This window comes from Zootoca vivipara, chromosome 7 (genome assembly GCF_965207765.1).
Source record: "Zootoca vivipara chromosome 7, rZooViv2.hap1.1, whole genome shotgun sequence".
NCBI classification, from domain to species: domain Eukaryota; kingdom Metazoa; phylum Chordata; class Lepidosauria; order Squamata; family Lacertidae; genus Zootoca; species Zootoca vivipara.
The window spans coordinates 16,803,638-16,828,999 of NC_142590.1; the positions used below are offsets into that span (position 1 = coordinate 16,803,638).

At 39.4% G+C, this 25,362-nt stretch overlaps 3 protein-coding genes across 9 annotated transcripts in view; 1 reads left to right on the top strand and 2 right to left on the bottom strand.

Moving 5' to 3' along the window:
• The window catches only part of PRPF38B (pre-mRNA processing factor 38B), a 12,339-nt gene extending 10,915 nt beyond the window's left edge, over window positions 1-1,424 (bottom strand). The window contains exon 1 of the mRNA XM_035123011.3: window positions 944-1,424. Within this exon, the coding sequence (XP_034978902.3) occupies window positions 944-1,291 (348 nt within the window). The 5' untranslated portion in view covers window positions 1,292-1,424. The remainder of the gene's footprint in view (window positions 1-943) is intronic.
• An 82-nt stretch (window positions 1,425-1,506) lies between these two features.
• HENMT1 (HEN methyltransferase 1) lies at window positions 1,507-17,755 on the top strand. Of its 6 annotated transcripts, none has more exons than XM_035122168.3 (7): window positions 1,507-2,035; window positions 4,727-4,848; window positions 7,088-7,200; window positions 8,900-9,034; window positions 11,531-11,713; window positions 12,782-12,953; window positions 14,260-15,648. In XM_035122168.3, exons 2-7 carry the CDS (start codon window positions 4,735-4,737, stop codon window positions 14,680-14,682), a joined length of 1,140 nt encoding a protein of 379 aa, XP_034978059.1. In that variant the 5' UTR covers window positions 1,507-2,035; window positions 4,727-4,734; the 3' UTR covers window positions 14,683-15,648. The 6 variants fall into 6 exon arrangements, with proteins under 6 accessions (XP_034978059.1, XP_088529894.1, XP_088529892.1 ...); XM_088673768.1 differs by having other exon boundaries at window positions 1,511-2,035; window positions 8,924-9,034; window positions 14,260-17,755; XM_088673766.1 differs by having other exon boundaries at window positions 1,511-2,035; window positions 4,727-4,824; window positions 14,260-17,755.
• The window catches only part of EEIG2 (EEIG family member 2), a 31,149-nt gene continuing 23,327 nt past the window's right edge, over window positions 17,541-25,362 (bottom strand). For both annotated transcript variants that reach the window (XM_035122169.3, XM_035122171.3), the window contains 4 exons: window positions 23,575-23,761; window positions 23,341-23,468; window positions 22,902-22,971; window positions 17,541-20,030 (listed from right to left, as the gene is read on the bottom strand). In XM_035122169.3, the coding sequence (XP_034978060.1) occupies window positions 19,988-20,030; window positions 22,902-22,971; window positions 23,341-23,468; window positions 23,575-23,761 (428 nt within the window). In that variant the 3' untranslated portion in view covers window positions 17,541-19,987. The remainder of the gene's footprint in view (window positions 20,031-22,901; window positions 22,972-23,340; window positions 23,469-23,574; window positions 23,762-25,362) is intronic.

Below are 25,362 nucleotides of genomic sequence, written 5' to 3' on the forward strand. Positions count from 1 at the left end.
TCATATGTTTTTGGACTCCAAAAACACCTGAAAGGCCACGGGCTTCCCATCATTGTGTTTAGCTCCGCACTTCAGACTCACACCTGACAAGTAACATTTCAAAACTTAAACTGGTTCATAGAAAATAAATGGCAGTCATAATCTTGCAGGTTACAGAACCCTGATTTAATCAATAAAATACTGTATTAGCAGCCATAAGAATGACTGAAAGCAGGGTCACATAGATCAAACTAAACAGCTTTTACTCACAGCATCTGAAATACACAGCGTATTAGAATTCCATTTCAAGACAGCCGTAATCAACTAGTAGGCCTCAAATTTTAACCTATTAGCATTAAGATTAGCAGGACAGTTCCATGTTGGTATACAGTACAGCCAACGTAACAGAATATGAAGCTATGAAGCGTGCTGGTTACCTCCTGCTGAATTCCTCAACCGCCTGTTTTAGATCTTTGGCTAGGAGAGGACGTGAACATGCTGCCCAGTGTAATCGCCAGTTTTAACAAACACACAGCGCTGGCAATAAGTTTCTAAATTCAACCAACATACAAGTCTGACTGGTAATATATTGGGGGGTGGGAAGAGAGAGAGAACAAGATCTGGAGTTTGGATTGAGACAAAGAAGTGCATAGCCATTTTCAAAAGAAAAAAGTAGCCACTTATTAAAACTACATCGCCTTCTCTCTGACGAAAGTGGGAAGAAGTAGGTCAGCATTTCCCCTTTGATTGTGAGACTGGAATAAATTATTCATTATTATTTATTAATATTAAAAATAGTATGGGATTGGATTGTGGAAGAGACAGCTGCGAAGAGCCTTATGTTTTTGGGCCCTGGCCAGAGAAAACCTGCTCGGCCACGCGGTGATCAGCGAACCAAAGGATATGAAAACAAGAGTCTCGCCGGCTTCCTCCTCCCAAAGGACCTAGTTCCTTCCCGGCTTACCTTGAAGAAAATTTCGTCGACCACCTCGTGGTAGGTCTTGAGCTCGTAAAGCTGCACCTTGAAGTAGGGCGAGGAGAGGATGTTGGTGAGGATCATGGGGTTCAGGTTCATGGTCTTCTCGTTCCCCCACAGGGGTAGCACGTTGCCCTGCTTCCCCGAGGCCGCCGGCTTGGGCCCCGCGCTCTGCAGCGGCAGCGGCGGCGACAAAACGGCGCCGGCCTGCGGGAGCGGGAGAGGCTGCTGCTGCTGCTGTTGGCCTCCCGGCTGCTGGTGCTGCTGAGGCGATTGCTGCTGCTGCTGCTGTTGATGGCAGTTCCCGGCGCCCACGACGGGGCAGTTGTTGGCCATGGCGTTGCCAGAGAGGGGCGACTCCCGCTCACACCGTAACAGCGGTCGGCCGAGCAAAGGCCGCAGCGGCGAGGAGGCGAGCGAAAGCCTCTCGGGGAGAGCGCTGCCGAGTCGAGCTCCGCCAACCGCCAACAAGATGGCGGCCGCTGCGGAAGTGACGGAAGGGCCTTCCCGGGCTCGTGCGACCAATCAGAGCGGCGGGCGCGAGCGGAAGTGGGCGGTTGGGCTGAGGCTGCGCTTACGTTAGGGCGGCGGCAGCGGCGCCTCAGATACGGCTCCGAGAGTACGAAGAGCGGGACTTAAGCTCCTCTCCTCAGAGTGGGCCGCGCCGTTTCGATATACGCTCAGGCTAGCTGGGGTGAACCGTGAAAGGCCTCTGGACGAGCCAGTTCCGTTTCGCTACTTGGAAAATGCCCTTTGGGAAGGAAGAGGAGTGAAAACACCGCTTCTTCCCACAAAACACACACGTTGCTTTTCTTTAAAGTAGAAATTATCAGGAAAGGAGAAGCAGGCCGCGGCCTTCGAGTTTTCGAAAGTAGAGGCGCCCCTTGTCCCTTTACCTAAAATGTCAAGTGTTGGTAGTCTGTTAAAAGTAGCCTTGTAAAAACCAAGAGGTGGTTTGTAATAATAAGAAAAATCCACTCAGTTTGCAGCAAGCCTTTTATTAGGTTAAGTAGAACTTTGCAAAATACTGTGCAAGGATTTTTGTTTTGTTTAGGACTCTTCTTCAGGCTGGATTGAAAGGTAAACAGGACCGGGGGAGCCTAGCTGATTGTTATTGTTGTTACTATTATTTGTTACATTTTTATACTGCCCTCCATCCAAAGATCCCTGGGTCGTTTTAATTCTAGATGTGGGTGGAAGTAGCAGTCATTCAAAGGAGACTATTAGGTGCTGTGCAGGTTTCAGAATGTGCTTAAAGCTTCTGTGAAGAAGGTGCATTCAGTAGCCCCATATTTGAAAATATAATTGGTACTTATAATTTGAAAATGTAAAATCCAGCTGTTCCAAGTCTCTTCACTTATAAGTGAAATGCACAGGTTCATCGGTAGGTTGAAAACGAGAACAAAGAGAATCTGGGCAGGTTTATTATTATTATTAAAATATAGAACATAAAATGTAGGTGGTGTGCTAGGCTTACATCTATTTAATAGCAGCGAAATTGGGCAGTAGGTCTGTGGTACAACCCTAGGCATATTGGCTCAAAACTACGTCTCATTCAGTTTACTTGCTCCCAAATAGGTGTGTGTATAAGATTGCAGCCTAAATCTAGGGACCTTTATTAAGGTGCTTCAAGGTTCGTTCTTTTTTCTAATGCTGTGCGAATGACATATACTTTTGTGAACTAGAACCCGCTTCGTTGGATGCAGGACATGAAGGTGATGGCTTTCCCCTGCTGCTTGTTCCAACCATAGGAACATAGAAAGCTGCCAGAGAGATAATTGTTCAGTACAGTAATCTTCATTCAGTACAGTATTGTCTACATGGATTTATTTATTTTATTAAATTTCTCTTCCACCCTCTATCACAGGGCAGTTTACAATTTTAAAAAAGCAAACATACATAATGTTGTGACAAATAAAAACATTGGCCCTTCCCTCACAGAATGTCTAGAGATTTGACACATTAAACCAGGGACCTGCATAAAAATCACATGCTCTGCCACTGAGCTATGGCCCCTTCTCCATCTTGGATTCAGAAGTATGCTTCCTCTGAACTTGATTTCATGTATGAAGTGAACTGTAGTCCAGAGAAACCTAGGCTTCAAAATTATAGCACAATCCTATCTAAACAGAAGCAAGTCCTGTTGAGTTCCGTGGGGCTTACTCTCAAGTATGTATGCATAGAATTGAGCCTAAATTCATTAGCCTTTAGTGCCAGAAGGATCTTTCTTATAGCTAAATAGCTACTGCAGAATGCCTCCTGATTGCACTGTAAAATTTAAAAAAGAATAGAAACAAGTATGTGCAAATAATGAAGCATTCAGAGCAGAATCCTATCTATTGAACTTGGGGCTACTGTATTATGGAGTAGACTGACAGGAGAAATAGTGCCCAATTTTGGGGCTGGGTACAGTGTGTGATGTGAGCCTGCTCACTTTCCATTTCTTCTATCTCACAGTGTGTTTAGAGACAGGGTTTAGCACAATTATTTCAGTTGTTTTGAAAGCTATACATTTGCCAGTCAGAGACAGCCCCAGCACAGGAATAAGAAAAAATATATTTCCCATTGTTTAGTATTTTGTCAAGAAGCTACTGGAACATTTTAATGAGACAATCTCATAAAATCATTGAAAAAGCAAAGTTGCCAGTAATGTCAAAACATTTTAAAATAATTTTGTAGTTCATACTAATTAGACTTGCCAATCTCTTGTTCATAGCAGGTGCAATGCCTGAACATTACTAAAATGTGGTATTGCTTATGTGCTGCATGCTGAATTTATTTAATATTATGGCTATTAATAAAGAACAAATTAACATTTATACCTTAATCTTAAAACATATTTACTCAGAGGCAATGCATATAGATTACACAGTATGGCTTACTTCCAATTGCATGTGCTAAAGAAAGAGCAATAGGCCTTTTCAAGTGTTAAATAATTATGCAGTGGGAAATGATGATAGTAACCAGTGCTTTTTCTCAGCTGGAGTGCTCTGGAGCGCAGTTCTGGCACCTCTTGTGGGGAGGGGGGTGCCATTGTGGGTTGGCTCTACCCCCTGCCTACTTCTTGCCTTTATATACTGTATTTCTGAGAAGACCAAAACTAACATTTCAAGTCAAAATGGAAGCTGACCAGTGTGTGTAAGTCTACTTTTTAAAAGATCTATGACTCCACCTAGCTCCTAGCTGCGATTGGTCAAGCTATGGGGTGGGTGGGCCAATTAGTATTTCCTCTTCTTCGATCTGTTTGACATGTAGCGGTGGTGTGATTTAAGCTTTTCTGCCAGGCCTCTACCATTGCATGAATGCATGCGTGTTTGCGTAAGGGCCCTTCCAAGTCGCTCTAGCCATCTGTCTGAATCTTAAGAGAACTTGAGCTGCCCCGAGTCACCAAGTGACTTGCTGTAACAACTTCATGGTGAGTTCCGGTACCTATTTTTCTTGAAAAAGAAGCACTGGTAGTAACCTCTTTTGTATTATTAACAATAACCAATAAACAAAATGATTTTAATGTGTGGGTTAATAACATATTTTATATCAAAAGCTAGAAACTAATCGATGTTTGTATCAAGTTTTGCCAACCAGTTTTGTGGAGAAAAGATGTGAAGGAAATACACGGAATACCAAAATGCTTCCTGTCAAAATGGTGACAAATTTTGTGTTAGATTTCAGACTGAAAGGAAAGCAGGAGCCAAGAATGCTCAAGAATTTCCAAGCTGCAAAATAATTGTTATATACTAGTATTTCAAAAACATTCTTATCTTTTGTTTTTAGCCTTGACTATGGATGCAAAAATGCAAAAGGATGAAGTGAGGACAATTAAATTTATGCCACCACTATACAAACAACGCTACCTGTTCGTTAAACAGTTAGTGAGTAAACATAAACCTAAAAAGGTTTGTATATGTTTCTTAGCAAAATATGCTCTTTATAGTATGGCTAACTGCTTCAGAATTGCAGGTAGGTAGCCGTGTTGGTCTGGTGTAGTCGAAACAATTTTTTTTTCTTCCAGTAGCACCTTAGAAACCAACTAAGTTTGTCATTGGTATGAGCTTTCGTGTGCATGCACACTTCTTCAGAATTATTGGCCTTTGTCTTGCTGTGATTGACACACTTAAACATAATTGAGCTAGACAGGCACTTCCATGTGGAAATAGTACAAATAAGGAAAGCTTAAATGGGGTGGGGGTGATCATAGAGGGGATGCTTTGTATTACTTGTCTCTTGTCTCAAATTTGCTTTATTATTTTAAAGTTTCTCAGCCGCTTGGAGACCAATTCCAAATACTGACTAGGAGCATGAGGGCTTGTACATAGCTGCCAAGTTTTCCCTTTTCTCACGAGGAAGCCTATTCAGCATAAGGGAATTTCCCTTAAAAAAAGGGAGAACTTGGCAGCTATGGGCTTGTAGAGTGGAGCTGTATAGCCAACACTCTAGTCACAGAACCTGTTTCTGTGTCAACCAGGACAGGAGGGGAGGAAAAGTGTTTTTTTACTGCCCAGATAGAATTTCCCCCCTCTCTCTCACACAATCTCCTTTCCTTCTGTTGTATGCTTGGTACAAAGAGCTGCTGTTAAGCCAGATTTCACTGTTAAGTACAAACCAGGAAACGTGCCTTAAGGTTGGTTAACAGACTTTAAGCCATGGTTGCCTAGTTTGGAGTTAACAGAGAACTTTGCCTTAATGCTAGCCACAGTTTTTATCCTGCATTAACTGGGTCCTTGGATCCCCCCCCCAGTGGAGGCAGATCTCACATCTTCCCTGCCCTTTCGCAAACTAAGGGTGAAACCCAACTAAGTTGTCTGTTTTGAGTATGACTAACCCTCTGTATCATGGGACGCGGGCAGCGCTGTGGGTTAAGCCACAGAGCCTAGGTCAGTGATGGCGAACCTATGACACGCGTGTCAGACATGACACGCAGAGCCCTCACTGCTGGCACGCGCCCCATTGGCCCATTCGCGCTGTTGTTGTTGTTTGTTCTCCCGCTCCTCCTACAGCTTGCCCCCGCTAAAGCTTGCTTGTCTCTGCTACAGCTTATCTCCACTGTTAAAACCCAGATCCTTTTTCTTGTTGTTGTTGCTGGTAGCCAGAGATTGGTTTTTTAACCCCTTCTGTGCTGTTTTTTCTGGCGCTTTGGCAGACTATGATTGGGTGTAACAGCGTTCGTTTTTTAACCCATTCTGTGCTGGGGTTTTTTGGCGCTTTGGCAGACTATGCCGGTGCTGCGTGTTAGTTCCAGCGAAGGTATTATTCATCATTTATTTCTGTTCTCTTTCCTCCCCCAAAAGCACAGCAGCTTTGGGGCATCCCCCCCAAAAAAGCAAAGCAACTTTTGCACCCCGCCAAAAAACCTCCAAAACTTTGGTCAGCAGCTCCCCCCAAGAAGCTCAACAACTCTGGGCACTTTGTGATAAATAAGGGTTTTTTGGTTAGGTTAGATTAAATAATTAGTTTTTGGTTTATTAAATACAGTTATATATTACAATTATACATTTTTGTTATTTAAACTATAAATATCGCAAAATTAATGGGTTTTTCTCGAAGTGACACGCCACTCGAGTTATGCTCGGTTTTTTGGCGAATTTTGACACACCAAGCTCAAAAGGTTGCCCATCACTGGTCTAGGTCTTGCAGAAGGTCAGCAGTTCGAATCCCCACTGTGGCGCTGTGGGTTAAACCACAGAGCGTAGGGCTTGCCAATCAGAAGGTCAGCGGTTCGAATCCCCGTGACAGGGTGAGCTCCCATTGCTCGGTCCCTGCTCCTGCCAGCCTAGCAGTTCGAAAGCACGACAAAGTGCAAGTAGATAAATAGGTACTGCTCCGGCGGGAAGGTAAACGGTGTTTCCATGTGCTGCTCTGGTTTGCTAGAGGTGGCTTTGTCATGCTGGCCACATGACCTGGAAGCTGTATGCCGGCTCCCTCGGCCAATAACGCGAGATGAGCACTGAAACCCCAGAGTCGGTTACAACTGGACCTAATGGTCAGGGGTCCCTTTACATTTACCCCTCTGTATGTCATCCTAAGTGCAAACAAATGCAGAATTAAGGAGCGGTTTCGATTCCTAAGCGAATAATGACTTTAAAGTTGCATCAGTTTTAGTTATGGACTATTAATATATTAAATTCTTATTGACAGGTGGCAGATTTGGGATGTGCTGAAGGCAGGCTACTCTGGATGCTGAAATTCTGCAGCTGCATTGAAGTGCTTGTTGGGCTAGATATTAGTGAAGATGTGATGAAGGAGAAAATGTAAGGAGAAAAAAAATCCTTTAATTTCTTTTGCAAAAGCTGTTTGTTGTGGCTTGGAAATTTCAGAGTCTGTCTCTCTCTCTCTCTCTCTCTCTGCCATTCAGTTCCTAACACGAGATTGGGGGTTGGCTACAGCAGTGGTGAGGAACCTCTAGCAGCTCATGGGCCACACTGGGCCTAACACCTTCCCATTTGGCTTGGCAGTGCACTGGGATTCACTGGCTCTGATAATCAGGTGGTGGTTGAGTTTCGTGGAGCACTGTGCAGCTAGCTTTATCTGTTCCAACAGTGATCAGCCTAATGAAAGCATGTGTTACATTGCAAACAGTGACAATCACAGTGTTTCCCCAGGGTTAGGGAACAGTGAGATCACCATGGTTTGCTCTTCTTCACATGGCTTCATAATTAGTATTTTTCAGTCGTTAGCACCTTTTAGGTTTGAAAATGTTTCATTTGATTAATATTAATAGTTAACAAAAGGGACCCAGGTGGCGCTGTGTGTTAAACCACAGAGTCTAGGGCTTGCTGATCAGAAGGTCGGCGGTTCGAATCCCTGCAACGGGGTGAGCTCCCGTTGCTCGGTCCCAGCTCCTGCCCACCTAGCAGTTCGAAAGCACATCAAAATGCAAGTAGATAAATAGGGACCGCTCCGGCGGGAAGGTAAACGGCGTTTCCGTCTGCTGCACTGGTTCGCGAGAAGCAGCTTTGTCATGCTGGCCACATGACCCGGAAGCTGTCTGCGGACAAACGCCGGCTCCCTCGGCCTATAGAGCGAGATGAGCACCGCAACCCCAGAGTCGGACACGACTGGACCTGATGGTCAGGGGCCCCTTTACCTTTAATAGTTAACAAATGAATATTTAATATTGTGGTTTCGTTGCTAGTACCAGACTAGGTAAAGTACACAGAATATACCTGTCGCCTCAATCTAGCAATGGAAAGAAAAGCAATGTCAACTGAGAAAAGATACTGAAAACTAATCTGAGGATGAATATTATTATGTGTCATATCCTATGCCATGGTATTTTACATTTGGAACAATGTATGTTTCTGGTTGGACCTCTCCAATATTGTTATTAGCAGTTCTCTAATACATCTGATAGAGTAGTTACCGGTAGCTCCTGATAAGCTTTGCTCGGGTCAGCAAACTGCACTCTTCTCCATTTTCAGTTTCTTAAGTTACTTTCCTTTTTTCAAAGCCTTAAACTTTGTTGGGACAGTCACACAAAAAATTGTACTGTTTTTGTTGAAAGTAAGATACTCGGTTTGTGGGAATTACGGTATACCCAAGTAAAGCATCTTCTAGGTTATCTTCAGTTGTGTTTTGCCGTCTTCCCATTTTTATCTAGTTTTTTAAATATTTTTTTAAAATGTTATTGTTTAATTTTTTATGTAAAATGCATAGACAGTTTTACTATATTAAATGATAAAAAAGAATAAAATTGAAACATCAAACTTGCACTGAGAATTACTTCTAATTGTGCACAGTTGTTTCTTATGCTGTCAAGTAAGGGCATTAAAATGTGTTTCCTGTGCAGACTGTAGAGTCCTGGCAAATCCAGTCTTATATCGTACTGACCTGACTTAGATTTCAGTTGGAACTTCCTGGTGCACCAGCAGTTAGATGGGGTGGGGTTGGTTGACATAAAAGTAAATGTCATCTGAGGTCTTCTATATTGTACAACCTGTTTGCTTGTAGGCATACACTATCTCCCCTTCCTAGTGACTATCTCCAGCCAAGTGAAAGACGTCTGACAGTTATCCTCTATCAGGGTTCAGTTGCTCACAAAGACCCTTGTATGCTGGGCTTTGATATGATAACATGCATTGAAGTGTGAGTATTCTACTGAAATATTTTATTTGGGAATGTTTTTCAGGTTTTGGTTTTAAAAGCATGTCGATTTAAATACATTTTCTACCATATATAACACACATTCCTCTTCCCTAGTTCCAAGCAACTTCTCAAAAATAAAGGACTGTGCCATCTTTTAACTTCTTAAACTTAGGACAATACAAATCAATACAATTGGGATGGTAGAGACTGTTGTGTGGTGTAGCAATACTTTGGAACAAAGGGCATAGAAACATTCATGGAAAACTGAGGGTTTGGTGAGATGGAGAACCCATAGCTCAATGGAAGTGTGAATGGGAAAACCTAGGATCCATAACATAATGCTAGAGCAGGCTTAATTTTGGGGGAAAGGCTAAGAGCTCTGCAGGATAATAACATAATACTGTAGTCCTGCAGGATCAAATTAAAGGCCCATCTACTCCAGCATCTTGTTTTCAGTTTCCCCAGATCACTCTGGGAAGTCTGCAAGCAGTAACTGAATGCAGCAGAATTCTTTCCCACTTGTGATTCTTAGCAGCTGCTGTTCAAAGGCATCCTACCTTCAACAGTAAAGGTATATCATAGCCATTGATAGCCTTATCCTCAGTGAATTTGTCTAATCTTTTTTAAAGCCATCCAAATTGGCAGCCATTACAAAATCTTGTGGGATTGGATTCCACAATAACTATATGCTGTGTGTGTTGGGATTAGATCCCCCAAGTTCTGGGAGACCTCTGGCTTGATGATTAATTAGCAGAGTCGCAGACCTCTTGCCATAGCGTGCACGTAATAATTTACAAAGGCATAAATCATGTGGTTCTTTGTCAAAGCCTTGACCAGGTGCATCTTGGGCATAAAAATCAGTTCAGCATATAAAATCTAACACTATACAAGAATATACTGAGAGTGAGAAAGTAAGAATCCAGGCAGATAGAGAATCAAAATTAAAGTGTAACTGCTCACTGGGTAGCTGATACATGTTCCTAGTTACCTTGAAGGGAGATGTAGTCAAAACAATATTTTGCCTGCTTCTTGGCTGAAATGAAAAGTGCTAAGCGGCTAGAATTCTTTCTAGCATGTTCCAACTAGAATTTTTTCTAGCATGTGCAGAAACTAAGTTTCTGCACATACAAAGATTATACTATAAAAACTTCAGTTTACTTTTATAAACTGGCAAAGATTTCTGTAGCTGAGAAATGCCATTAACCCTGACAGTGTGAACTAGGGCTTACGAATCTTCCAACTTTGGTGTCATTTTTGTTGCCCTTTTTTGAACTTTTCCTGACTCTACAATATCCTTTTTGAGGAGAGGCAAGCAGAACTCTACACAGTATTCCAAGTGTGGATGCGCCACAGATTTTGTCCAACAGCACTATGATATTGGCAGTGGGATTGATGTTGGCGGTATTCTTTTCAATCCCTTTTGTAACGATTCTTAACATAAAATCCACCTTTTTCATATGTACTGCATGCTAGGTCGACATCTTCGAGCTATTCACAGTGACACAAAGGTCTAGTTCTTGTACAGTCATTGGCAGTTCAGACTTAACTGCCAAATTAACATATATGTGAAATGAGGAAATTTTTTTTTGCCCCAATGGGCATCCATTTATGTACACTTGCATAAATTTACTGCCATCGTTTGGGGAGGTCCTTTTTGAACTCCTTTTGGTACAATTGATATAATCACCTCACTGCTTACCACTAACTACAGATAATTTATGAACAAGTTAGAAAGCACAGGCCCCCATACAGATCCTTTGGTATTCCACATCCTTCCATTGGAAGAACTTTCCATTTATTGCTACTCCATTTCCTGTCTTTAACAGAAACATTATTAAAACCTCTTTGAAAGTCTTAAGTACAGTGTCAGTTGTATCACCTCTATCTATATGCTTATTTATACTCTAAAAGTTTGATGAAACAGGCCTGGTTCTCCTTCAGAAAGACTTATTCTTCTCTATGTTTTGTAATTCTACCTTTAATAATGCTTTCCATCAGTTTTCCCAAAACAAATGTTATACTAACTGGCCTGTAAAATCCTAGATCCCATCCGGATCCCTTTAAAAATGGTTTTACATACTTTACATTCCTTAAGTATAGATGGGTGCCTGGTGTGCTCTGGTCCATGGGGTCACGAAGAGTTGGACACGACTAAACAACAACAAAGTATAGATGGTGATTAAGAACTCTTGGGTGGATTGTCATCCAGACCTGATGATTTGTCAGATTTTAATAAGATGTAGAACTTCTAGGTAAGGACTGAGATGTCTTGGTTAGAGACCATGGAGAACTACATAGCTGGAATATATAATACTAGGCTTGTTGGATCAAGTATAAAGTGGTGTGTTACCTTTAGATAGAAAAACAAAGTTATATTGAGAAGGTATTTTTTTCTTATATCAGACTTACTGTAGTTATACAGCTTTGCTACCTCATTCAAGTATGTACTCAGTCGGTCCACTTGGTAAGAAGATCCTTGTAACCTTCTATCTTCAGAATAGAACACCTGGAGGCAGAAGAGCTGGACAAATTCCCAGAAGTGGTATTTGGTTTTATGTCTCCAGCCATGGTTGTAATAACAACACCAAACTCAGAATTTAATTGTTTGCTTCCAACTGTAACATTATTCAGACACCCAGATCATAAATTTGAATGGAATCGTGCACAATTTAAGAACTGGTAAGTTCATTTCATCTTTCATATGCTTCCAGAAAGTAAAACAAAAACAGTGGTGTATATTTTAGTGTAGGCAGTGGGGTAATAAAATAAAACCTTGCTATACTCGTTGGAAGCTTTCATGATTTTGAATATACTGTGGTGACTGCCATGCCTATCTTATATGTTAATCATTTTGTAAATAACAGTAATTAAAGTGAAGGACAACAATTGGTTGTCTAGGCGTAGCTTTTTGCACCCCAATAATCTCACAATATGTGGAATGTAGGTGAGATAAGAAATGACAACAATTTCTGATCTATGTATTTTCTTCTTTGTGGGGATTCCATTTTTTTTAAAAAAAGACATGAGCACCACTGCAAGGCACTATAGTAGGTAAAGATACAGAGATTTTTTAGGGTAAGTGGGATTGGTCTCAAAGCAGGAATATCCTATAATATAGGGATTGTCTCAAAATTCCTGCATATTTGCTCCATCATAGCTGCAAATTTCCTCTTCTTCCCCCCATCCTTCTATGGGATACCAGCTCCACTAAACCTTCACACAAACACTATCTTAATAATGCTTAAGAATTATTAAGAAAGTTCATGGTCCAGTTTGAGAACTCTCACATTACTATTCTAATGAGGGTTTACTTACTATTCTTTATGCTCTTTGCTGTCTATTTCATAGTCTAAAGAACAGAACAAGCTCCTTCTGGAAGTCAGTGAAGGCTGGGTATATTTCTAATTGACAGAACAAAAGTTTGTTGGCAACAGTGTTGCGTTGTTTCCAAATTCAGGGTTGGACAGAACAGAGTTGTTTTTGTCTCATTGGCCTTGTCTGTTGGGCTGGTGAGGAGGTGTCTTTGTTCCTAACAGCTACAATCTCCTGTCACTGCTTCCATTTCTCTACATCTACTTATCCACACAGGCATTGTTAATAGGAAGGAAGAACTGCCTCTCTCCCAAGAATGGCTTGTACTTGTGATGGGAGATTCAGCAATACTCATTATACACGTGTTTGATGAGCAAGATAGAGATGTTGGAATTGGTTTTTCAAAGTTACTTGCACAATTTGTCATAAATTTAGGGCCCAAGATGTTGCAGCTCGCTATGATTATACTGTGGAGTTTACTGGATTAGGAGCCCCACCTCCTGAAAAAGATGTTGGATCTTGTACACAAATAGGTGTGTTTATGAGAAAATACCAGAATGATGGACCTACACATTTTGAGAAATGCAAGGAACATGTTTATAAAACTGTAAGTAGATCTTCTGCTTCTGTAAGGAGGAATAAATTCAGTATAAAGGGGTTACATAGTAAAACATAACACGATAACTGAAATAGAAGTCTATGTATTGAGTTTGTGCTGAATTGATATCCAATGAACCTTGTGACTGATCAGCAGTCAATGTCACACAATACATACTAGGAAAGAAGTTCTTTTGATTCTGCTTTCAAACAAATGTGTTATGATTGATGGACACATGGCATGGAGAGGCAACTGGGCATTTAAAATGACAAAAAGTATGAGAATAATTGTTAATTAATCCTAAAATATTATCAAACATGAAATCATTTATCCAGGGAGGAAAATGTTACTTAGAATGTTTTCTTCCCAGTTTCAGTGTTTAGTAAGCATTATTAGATATTGAACTGTAGAAGCACACTTGGTTTTAATAACTTCATTAAGCCTTTATGCTGTAATTCCTAGCTTTTTACCTTTTTAAACCTATAAAAGCATTAGCATTAGGACTTAGCATTAGCTGGATTTAAACCCAGGTCCAAGCCTAACACTCTGTTCGGTGGGCCACTCTGAACTTGGATTGTACTTTTAAGATGGGAATAAGGCAGTGTAGGAGTATCAACCATATTGCTTAAAATTAATTTAAAATTGTTTTTGTTTTATTTCCAGTAAGTGGGTAACTTATGGAAGAAAAGCTAAGGATTTGTTACTTTAAGGTTGCAAGCCTATTTATACTTACTTAGGAGCAAGTTCCATTAAATTCAGTGCAGCTTTTCAGCAGATGTGCAAGGGATTGTATTGTGATAGGGCTCTTGATAGCATAGCTGCCAAGTTTTCCCTTTTCTCGCGAGAAAGCCTATTCAGCATAAGGGAAAATCCCTTAAAAAAGGGATAACTTGGCAGCTATGCTTGATAGTTTGCCCAAATTCTACCAAATTTTGCAGGGAGGCTTACTCACCGCATACTACAGGGCTCGCTTCTGAGGTTTTTTGTTTTTTAAAAAACACACACATACAGATAGATGTTATTGAAAATTGAACTGAGGAGCATGCACAACCATTTTATGGTGAGAAAGCTACACAGTTGTAGGCTATGGTCTATCTTAAAAATCAGCAGGAGAATTAAAATTGCATTTGTCAAACAAGTAAGGACAGGCGGTTTTCAACTTTATTTTGTGTATTGTAAACATGTTAGAAAAGGTCCAGTAGAGCTATGCCTAATTTAAAATTCTGCAACATAAAATGCTGAGTATGTGAAATGCTTTGAACAGTTAGATTGTGCTAACAATATATAAGCTGCATCTTTGTTTTCCATATCAAAGCTTTTCAAAGCTGAATATCCAAGCCTTAAAGATGAAAAGTACTTGCAGAATGCAGTGGTCAATGAAGTTATTTGGACAGCACAAATAATTGCAAGGAGACTATGGGACCACGTAAAAACTGAATATAAAAAACCCTGTTATGACTCTGAAACAGAACCCAAATTCCAACCATCTCACCATAGTCTGAGGTATTTCAAGCATCTGCCTTTAACAGAAGCCAACAATAAAAGTTTGCAGCCATTTATTAATGGAAACTCTGTCTACATACCTCTTGCAAACATTTTTTCTTATCCTAAAGTGAATAAACTTTGTGGAACAGTTGAAACACTAAGCAATCTCATAACTGGCAAAGTTGCACTCAGCCATGACGGATCTGCAGTGCTGATTGATGCTGAATATGAAAATGAAGAGATGGAGAATTAGCAAATGCTTTCAAAAATACTTGTTCTTGGTACTACTTCGCTAACTGGAGGAGTACAGTGAGCAGAATTCTGCTAGTTGCTGGATTTAAAAACTCAGCAGATTGGACTGGCTACTAAATATTTGGATCAGGTGCCATCTTTTTGTGTTGAGGTGGGCTAGAATAAGATGTTCCTACCTAATTATTTTGATTGAGAAATAAACGTACCTTTCTCACTCCAATTGCTTACAACAGTAGTTAGTAGAACAGAAGTCAGAAAAGTTTTCTCTGTCTGCAAACAGAAAAAGTAATGTTTAAGATGCATTTTTTGTATTGAAAGGTGGTTTTGCAAAGTTTGTGTACTATATTATGCAACAGCACCGTTGTCAGTATCTTTATAGTACAAGTTTAGTTGAGAACTAAATTAGTTGCTTAACTAATGCTAGGTGTGATGCTCTCTCTCTGTGTGCTTTTAAAATAGTTTTCTTCAGAACCATTCACAGTTCTATATAGAAATGGGTTTGTAGATGCTGTCCAATAAGGACCTTCAAATAAGATTGTAGAATACTACTTGCTAAACAAAGTTGGAAAATACATTTTCTCAACTCATCCACGAACTGATTCTAACCCCCAAAGCACCAGCATAACCTTGGGGGACTGCTAAGTTTTGATTATAGAAAGGAGGAACAGCAATTCTTTTCCTTAGTCTTAACCTTAAAATGGTTTGATCAAGGAGAAGGGTGTGACCTCCTTTTTAAATTCTGGCCTCTATTCCTATGAGTTATGTGCAAGATGGGAGTCATCAGTCATAGGATAGCCTTATTAAAGCCTCAAGTAACTGAAGTTATGTCTTGCTTCCTGCATGTATTACCTGTTCAAGTATGCTTTTCTTTAATTACAATAGTTGGTAAACAGATTGGCATATGAGCAGATGTAGTTGTACATAAATATTGTTCCTGTGTAACAGTAAACAGCCTTTTCTAAACAAATATTAGACAATTCTAATATTGCAACAATTTCAACCACAAGGTGGCATGCTTCTCCAGAAAGCATTTGCTTGGCATCCTGTCCTCATGTAACCAAAAGGGATGCAGCTTTTCCCAATATCCCTACCACCACCACCTTGGTAAAGAGTCAGAGGATGACTGCAGTGTTGTTGTTTTTATACCAGAGACAACAAATATGATTGGGCAAGAGAAGAGATGGTTTGTTACTCTTTGACCTTTTCCCTAATTCACTTGTCACATTTAAAGATGCTAGGATAGATTACCATATTGTTTTTCTACTTCTACCTTCTTAGAATGTAATGCTCTCTATTACAGTTGCACTGCAGCAGCTTTCTCCTTGTACTATAACCAGAACACTGCATCACTTCCCAGCCTGGCCCGGTTCTAAGCCCTTGCAGAGCGTACAACCGTAGCCACTAATTTTCCCTGGTGTTCTCTGCTATTATAGTGTCGCTTCAGATGAATCATTTTTGGGATGAGAATAGAGAAGAAAACCCAGCATAGTTTCTACTAGGGCTTACTACATAAAATAGTCACTTAAATGACTTAAATAGTCCAAGACAATCCTGTTTGCAAAGTTTAGTTTAACCACTTACTCAGTATTGGGATTGAAGGCAGAAAATCACTAAGTATTCCTTACTACCAATACAAGTAGCAGTTACTAATCATGTTTACAATAAGCCCGTAAGAGTGGGATGCCAGTTAGATTGCTGATGGAAATGTAGCTGCTCTGCAGAGGAAATGTGAGCTTTTCACAGAAATAACAAATGGAAACTTTTCTGCAGGTGGGACTCATAGAGAGGATGACAAAAGGCAGAACAAAGGGGGGAAACCACTAAAAAGCTGTGGCAAGGTCTCACAATGGTGCTCTAAAACATGGTTATATGTTTAGTACTTTTTGTCATCAGTCAAAGTTTTGTATTGTCTTACTACAATGACAACCATTACAGCAGTTTACTTGTGAATACCTAAAGTAAACTGCTTTAATAGTTGTAATGGAAACAAAATAAGATATATTTTGTTTGTCCCAAAGAATGATCAGTGTCTAAATGTTATTTAATACTGGAATATTTTGTTTTCATGCTTTTGAGCTGTCATTTCTCTAGATTTTACAGAGTAAATAGATCAAACTTGTAATGTTTTAGAACAAAAGTACCTAACAAATCAAAATAGCATAAAAAGCATTTTGAGAAATCACAGCAATCTGTATCAGTGGAATTAATCATGCTGACGGGGTATAAACACAGGTAGAAAATGTGAACCTAGCACAGGAAGCTAAAGCTGACTTTACAGAATGTCTGCAAGTCAAGCCCCAATACAAAATGCAGTTTAATTTCCTCTAGCCTTTGAATCAGACTACTAAATTGTACAGAGGTTCCAATATAAATGAGCAAGGAAAGCAATGGTGCTAGAGATGCTTAAATCATTAATTGATTCTCTTCTCTAGGAAAGGGAAGAGCACTGGTTCTACTAAAAAATTAATATACAAAGCCCCATTGCACTTACAAAACATAAATGAATTTTTAAACTTGTAATAGGTCAGTATTAAACTTAGTACAAGGAATACAAAAGATTTAAGTTCATCAGGAAACCTAAACAACTGAACTATTCCTGTCTTGGGCCTTTTTTCTGCAGGGAATTAACCTAAAAATGAGATACAGCTCCTCCCAAAATTTAGCCTGTATCCTTTTGGCATACTATTTTGTATTAGAGAGAAGGAAGATAACCCCACTCCTTTCTAAGCTAATAATTTGGTGGGGATGGAATGCCATTCATTTGCTCCTTTCAATTTAATAAACTGAAATTAGTTACTTTTGCAAACACCCTTTGCATTTGTTGTTTTGATTCTCTGTTCAGAAAAACAGCACATAAAATGCAGATTGAAGACAAAACTTTTATTGAGTTTGTAAGACCACTTTACATCAAGTATTCTATGGTAAAAAAATCAGACTTTACTTAAAAAATGTTAATTTTGGGTATCACTGTACAGTTTACACAAAATGAATGCCATATATGAATATGAAGTTCATTTCCCATGTCTTGGGGACACAAATGGAATCACTTCATTAAAATGGCTCAGTTGACTAAAGTGCATAATAGCTGTTTAATTGAACTATCATATGGAATTCAAAAAATTACCAGTGTGATGGGTACAAGAGAAAATTGCCTTTGTGTAATGTGTATTAAGTCAGGGAATGCAGGTATTTACACTAGAAGTGACCAACATTGCATTTGAGTAAACAAGCAATACATAGTTTTTTGAACGTTGAACATGATAGTTCCTTTATAGTTAGTGACCTTAAGTCAGTTTTTTATCCCTTGTGTTCTTTCTCCCTCATGCCAATTTGTTCTCTCCAAATCACTCATCTTTTAGGACTGACACTTTTTAGAACTAGCAATTTTTCAACAGATTATTTTACCTAGATCACTGTATCTTTCAGTTTTGTTGTGCATTCTCTTTGCATTATTTTAACAGCAGCTTAAAAAAATTAAATATTTACTTGAACTCAATTAGAACAATTCAAGCTAAATAAAATGTTTTATGAAGCAGTGACAAGTTACTTCCAGGTACCATAATACAGAAGAAATGGTTCTCATTTTAACAATTCACACATATGATTTAAATAATAAAAATGAGTTGTGACATATCTCCAAGATACAAAATTCCTTCATTTAGCTAAGAACTTAAATCTTTCATTATGTTTCTTGAGAAAGATAACAAACATTGACCAACTCCAGGGAATTCATAAGAACATCAATGTTCCGCACAGGCCAAATAACTCATTAGCTTACTCAAAGTGGTTTTGAAGATACTGATTAATTCTAGTGACTAACTTTTTTCACACCTGAAGCCCACTACTAACTGTTAATATGTTTCTGAATTGTTGGCAGCCTTCACTCCAAATCCCTAAATTTTTTTTTACAAAAATAAAATGGGCTGTTTATGTTGTCAGAAAACGCTTTGTCGAAACTGTTGCATAGGCACATTACATGTTTCATTTGTGCAAATTTATATGTACCAGGAACTCTTTATCTGCACAAGTTCCACTGAAATAAAAGAGTTCTGTCTTAAGAACTGAATGAAATGGACTAAAATGAGATGACTTAAAACAAGCTATGCAGACAATTCTGCATGGCCAGCACTGCACTGCACTATACCACATGTGTGGCAGTTGCAAACACATCAGGTATGTATCAGGTAGAACAGGGCAAATACCTTTTAAATGGAGCAAGTACAGAGGTAAGTTATTTGCTCATATCCATGCCTCATTTACACTGGGCCTGAGTTAGCAATTCTAATTAAAATACAAGATTCTGGTTTCAGATGGGGTGAAGAAAATTATATAAAGTGCTTTTCTTGACAGCTTAAGCATATAGCAGTTAGCTGTTTAATGGTTGTTCTTAAAGCTTTATAAGAAATTGTTCCGAACTCCTTTTTCCTCAGGAACAAGGCACTCTTTTAAGTGTTAAATGGTTTGATTTAATATTGTATGAGCTAAACAACATCCTACTGTATGCTCTAGACTTTTCATTACTGGTTATTATTCAATGATATCTCCTATGATGTAGTACTTTCGTTTTTCAGTACACACCAAATGTCAGCGAGAATTATCTTTGAATACTATAAAGTACTAGGGTTCAAATCTTGTCAGCAGTGATGACTGTGTAATTCAATACAGATTTAATTTTGTCATAGCTAGTCACTCATTTTAAGTAATAAACTAGTTCTTACATGTGACTTAGTCTTAAAGTTGCACACATTTGTAGCAGTATTATCCTATTTCTTTCAAAGCACAGCTGACTGGCTCACTTCCTTGAAGCAGCTGTTCCCATTTTGCAGCAATTCTAGTTTGACAGGAACAATTAAGCCAATACTTGAGAGGCAAGATTCTCACTCCCAGAAAAGGACTGAAATAGATAATGTGTTTGACTTTTTAAGGGATTAAAAAGCAACAGCAGCCAGGTTGCAATTAGAGAACATTACTGAATGCGTTTCTACATACCGACAATTGATTTCACTATATTAAAGTCAAGTCAGATACCATTTGTCCTATCTTCAAAAAAGGTGCTTTGATTGACACATAGAACAATGTAACAAATCTACCAACACATTCACAATGGCTGGCAAAGTACTCAAAGACGAAAAATTCACCCTTATACCACAGGTAGATAACAGAAGAGGGCACTTTCAGTTTGAGCAACCCAATCCGACAACTCGGGTGAATGGAAACTTGCGTTTTGGAAACACCCATCTTCAATAGTACTGGGAAATAAGCAAGTTCTGGAGTTCCTCGAATTCTGCCACTGTAGTCCTGTTCCTCTAGCGTTTAATCACCACTTGCTCATATGCTCCAGATCCAACCCTGAAAAATTAAAGGTAGTAGAAAATACCGGAACAGAATTTTACACTCTTGAACAGGAGGAAACTTGATATTTATTACAAGGGGCTAATTGCAGCCTTCAAAACACAGCAGCCTACGTGTCTCTGCAATGTGTGATGTCCTTGGCCAAGTGAGTGGTAGTTAATGAAAGGGAAGAGAAAAGTCAAGGTTCAATGTTACCACATCACACATTTTTGTTTTTTTAGATATTATATGAGAGAAAACTTGATTTGTTTTTGACCGAGATGACTTGGGTATCTCTTGAAACATCTAGTTCTATGCCTAGTATGTTACCTAATTTGAAACAAATACCCACAAAATAGAATTAATGGTTTAATTACACACACTTGAACACTGGGAGTTGGATTCTTTAGTTAGTTGCACTTAAACTCCACTGAACTGAGTGGAACATGTTAGGTCACGACTTAAAGGGAAAAGGGATAAAAGCAATTTATAAGAAACAGACAGCCAAATTAATAGTGAATGGGAACCTATCAGAGGAGTTTGTAATTGGCAAAGGAACTAGACAGGGTTGCCCGCTCTCGCCCTTATTATTTATTATGTCAATAGAATGCCTGTTGAATGAGATCAAAGACGAGGTGGAAATTAAAGGAATTAAAGTGAAAAAATATACACACAAAATAAGGGCTTTTGCGGATGACATTATAATCATGCTAGAAGACCCAATTGATTCGATAACTAAATTAAAACAAAAATTGGGAGAGTATGGAGAGGTATCTGGATTCAAAGTAAATGTTAATAAAACTAAACTTATAATCAAAAATATAAGGAAGAAGGAAGCAGAAGAACTGGAGAAATTGGCAGGTTGGCAAATAGTAAAGAAGGTAAAATATCTAGGCATAAATGTGACTGCTAGTAACATTAACCTATTCGAAAATAATTATTTAAAATTATGGAAGACATAAGGGAAGATCTGAATAGATGGGAGAAGCTATATCTATCCTTCTCGGGAAGGATAGCAGCAATAAAAATGGTGATCCTGCCAAAGATCCTGTTTCTCTTTCAGATGCTCCCACTAGTAGGGAAGAAAGAAACTCTGGAGGGGTGGAGGAAAATCCTAAGTAACTTTATTTGGGCAGGAGGGAAACCTAGGATCCAATATAAATTGTTAACGGAGGTGCAGGAGAGGGGAGGCTGGGGGGAGGGGGGTCCCAGACCTGAAACTGTACTTATGCAGCGGCCAGCCTTTGCTGGATCAAAGAATGGCTCACTTTAGAAAACCAAGAGCTTCTAGAAGTAGAGGGATTCAGAAATATCAAGGGGTGGCATGCCTACCTCTTATTGGAGTATAAAGGAAACCAAAAAGAATTCTTGGATCATATAATTAAAAAATTGCTGTACCATATTTGCCATGAATTCAAAGGGTTGGTGGAACCCCAAAGCCCCTGGTGGGCATCTCCTGTAGAGATGACGGCAATGGGCAATTGTATAAGAGCTGCCAAGTGGCCAACCTACCGGGAGCAATTGGTAAAAGAAAACAACAAATGGAATCTAAAGTCTATGAAGAGATCAAAGTATACTGTTCAAGTTGGCTACACTATGGGCAGATCCAACGTATCTTTAAAGTACATAAGGAGATTGGCTTTCCAGCAAAGGAGTCAAAATTAGAAGAATTAATAATAGAAAATGATAAAAAAAACCATTGGGGAGGATGTACAAATTTCTATTGGAGTGGGAATTAAAAGATGAGGTAACCAAAGATGTCATGATAAAATGGGCTACAGATGTGGGCAAAACGATTACCATAAACCAGTGGGAGAAATTGTGGAAAACCGACCTAAATTTCACGGTGTGTATGACAATCAGAGAAAACATATTAAAAATGTTCCACAGATGGTATGTAACCCCAGAAAGGATTGCAAAATTCTATAAATCAGGAGAAGGAAAATGCTGGAAATTCCAAAAGAAAATTGGAAATTTCTATCATTGCTGGTGGACATGCCCAAAAGTAGCCGATTATTGGAATAAGATATATGACAAAATGAAAAAGATGATGAAATGTACATTCGAGAAAAGTCCTGAAATTCTTTTATTAAGTCTGATCCCATCCAATATACCAAAGGATAGAGTAAATATCTTACTCTATGCAAGTGCAGCTGCCAGGATTCTAATTGCAGCAAACTGGAAAGGAGATAGATTACCAACGGTTCAAGAGTGGCAGGAAAAATTAATAGATTATTTGAGGATGGCGAAACTAACGGCTATAATCAGAAATGTATCTAGGCAAAAAAATTATGGAAGAATGGAAATATGTCCAGATTACCTGGAGAAAGAAAAGTTAGAAAACAATTTAGTGATGTGCTTAGAATAAAAACATAAGAAGAGAAAACATAATAATAGATAATTGAGAGATCTGTAAATAAGTAAAGTAGGAGATATAGCAATAGACAAAGAATACATAAAGGGAAGCGTGCTGTAAATAATAGGAAGTATTTTCCCCCCTTTTCCCTCTCTTCCTTTTCTCTTTTTTCTCTTCTCCCCCCTTCTTTGTGATGTTGATTCATTTATGTATGCTTTTTTACCAATTTTGGTGTAAATGTTTTTTGATACTATGTAAATGTGGTATTTCTTTTGATATTTCTTTGGCTTTTTACTAAATTACTTTTTTTGTTTTGTTTTGTATCTTTTTAAAATTATCTGAATAAAGAATTTTAAAATTAAAAAAAGAAAGAAAAAGAAAGAGCAGTTCAATTTTCAAATTACAAACAAAACCAAAAGGATATGTCCAAATGATTACTGGAGCATGTTTCCAAATTTTAGAATTGCTCATATGTGGTCTTTGTTGCTTATTGTGTAGTGGGTAGGGAAGATATGTAGAATTAGTATACATACCTATTGGGTAAGTGATGACTTCCAAAAGCAGTGCTCCCTCCAGGGCCTACAAAAAGTCTTAGCCCTTCCTCTGAAAAAGAAAAAGTCAAATTTCATAACATGCAATGTTATCACACTTGACTTGGATGTCAGAATAAGCTTGCAGAACTCCATTTGTGGAATGGACCTTTCCTGCCCCCTTCCTTTGTGGTGCACTTTCTGCACCCATGAAAACCCAAGCCCCAGGATTCAGAAACCCTTGGGAATGATGTGGGAGACTCCAAGTGGAAAAGGGAGTTAGCAGAAGTTGCAGATCCTCCCTCACTTGTGTGAGCAGAGTTGTCTTCTCATGGTAGGATCACTTTGGACCTAACTCATTTGGAATGCAGGCCCACTCAGGAATGAGGAAATTTGGAGCCAATATTTAATCAGGTTTTTCATTTTCCTGTGCTTTACAAACCTTCTGCACTTGAGTCCAAACTGAAGTCCTGACTCTGCAATATTTTTTCAACAATATCGTCTGCATCCACTCTGGTGGCATCAACCCTCTTTAGCTGTGATTCCACAGAATCCTGTTTCACTGGGTGCCTATGAAATATTTATTATATATAACATTTAGATCACAGTGTAACTCTAAAATACTTCTGCATAAGTAGTTGAGCAAACTGGAAAAAGTATTTTGCAAGTCTTGTACCTGCTGAATTTTTCTGAGGTTGTGTCTTTCACGGGCACTTCCAAATTATCCTCAGTCCTTTTGGTTTCATCTTCTTCGCATGGCTCCAGAATACTACCTATACCAGTTGACGTGCTTCCCACAGAAGTATTTCTCTTATGACAGAGATCAGAGAAACTGGATGATCTGGAGTGGCAGGTGCTATACCCTAGAAGAGAATGATTCAGAACTACTATTTTGATGCCAAGGCTTATACTTTACTGAATTGCAGGATTTTGGTTTCCACTTCTACCTTAAATATGACACTCATGTCAAATATTTGGGATTCATTTGGTTAGTGAAAGAATCACAAAATAATTTTACTTTGAATACATCAAAGAGGCAGCCACAGTATCAAATAACTTAAAAACAATAATTAAAAAATGAGATGCACATGACCATCTATGAACATGACATTTTAGAAAGAATAAGGAGTCAGGTCTATGTTCCCAAGGCAATTCTAATATAGAAATAGGCACAACGAAGAAAGGAGAAAAATGGAGGCAGGGGAAGACTGTATGATTAGCACAGTTAAGTACACTAGTGTTCAGATTGGGCCAGCAATTACTGAGTTAAATATATAAATGAGACAATAGATTCAATTCAGTTTAGGACGGGTGGGTGGGGTGGAAGGGACTTCTTAGAATGAGAGGCAATCAGATTGCAGTTTTTACCTATTCTAAGGCAAAGGGGACAGAAGGAAATTCTTCAGAGCTCTGCTGTGAATCTGGAAGTCATTCCTTGCACCAAGACACTGGCATTGCAATGTACTGTAGCTTCATTACCACTTAGGATAGCTAGTTAACAAGCCGAAGCTTGTTTTCTACAGATATCCAGGGAAAAGACTATTAGGGGACTGAGGATAGGCCAAAAGCCCTTGTGGGTCCCCATGGAACATATATTGGTTAAGATTATGAAGGGAAAACTTGCTCCTTTCTTGTCCTGTATGGCTAACTCTCTGCTTAATATACTTCTTCCAGAGAAGGGGCTCAAAGAAATAATTAAAACGGCAATTTGGTTATGTATGTAAGGTAAAGGTAAAGGGACCCCTGACCATTAGGTCCAGTCGTGACAGACTCTGGGATCGCGCTCATCTCACATTATTGGCCGAAGGAGCCGGCGTATAGCTTCCAGGTCATGTGGCCAGCATGACAAAGCCGCTTCTGGCAAACCAGAGCAGCACATGGAAACGCCGTTTACCTTCCCGCTGTAGCAGTACCTATTTATCTACTTGCATTTTGACGTGCTTTCGAACTGCTAGGTTGGCAGGAGCTGGGACCGGGGAACAGGAGCTCACCCCGTCACAGGGATTTGAACCGCCAAACTTCTGATCAGCAAGCCCTAGGCTCAGTGGTTTAACCACAGCGCCACCTGGGTCCCTATGTATGTATGAATGATTATTATTAAATTTGTATACTGCCCTATACCCACAGGTCTCAGGGCGGTTCATAGCATAACATTTTTAAAACAGTCTCTTTGACTACTCTGACTAATATCTTCCCCCATTCACTCTGACTGATTTGCATCATGTGTAAGGTAAAGGGGCCCCTGACCATCAGGTCCAGTCGTGTCCAACTCTGGGGTTGCGGCACTCATCTCGCTCTATAGGCCGAGGGAGCCAGTGTTTGTCCGCAGACAGCTTCCGGGTCATGTGGCCAGCATGACAAAGCTGCTTCTGGCGAACCAGAGCAGTGCACGGAAACACCGTTTACCTTCCCGCTGGAGCGGTCCCTATTTATCTACTTGCACTTTGATGTGCTTTCGAACTGT

Bases quoted from the DNA above. Each gene is read 5' to 3' on its own strand.
- HENMT1 (XM_035122168.3), top strand. From the start codon at position 4,735: ATGGATGCAAAAATGCAAAAGGATGAAGTGAGGACAATTAAATTTATG. The intron at 4,849-7,087 runs GTTTGTATATGT...TCTTATTGACAG, and splicing joins GTAAACATAAACCTAAAAAG to GTGGCAGATTTGGGATGTGC. The intron at 9,035-11,530 runs GTGAGTATTCTA...TTCTATCTTCAG, and splicing joins ATGATAACATGCATTGAAGT to AATAGAACACCTGGAGGCAG.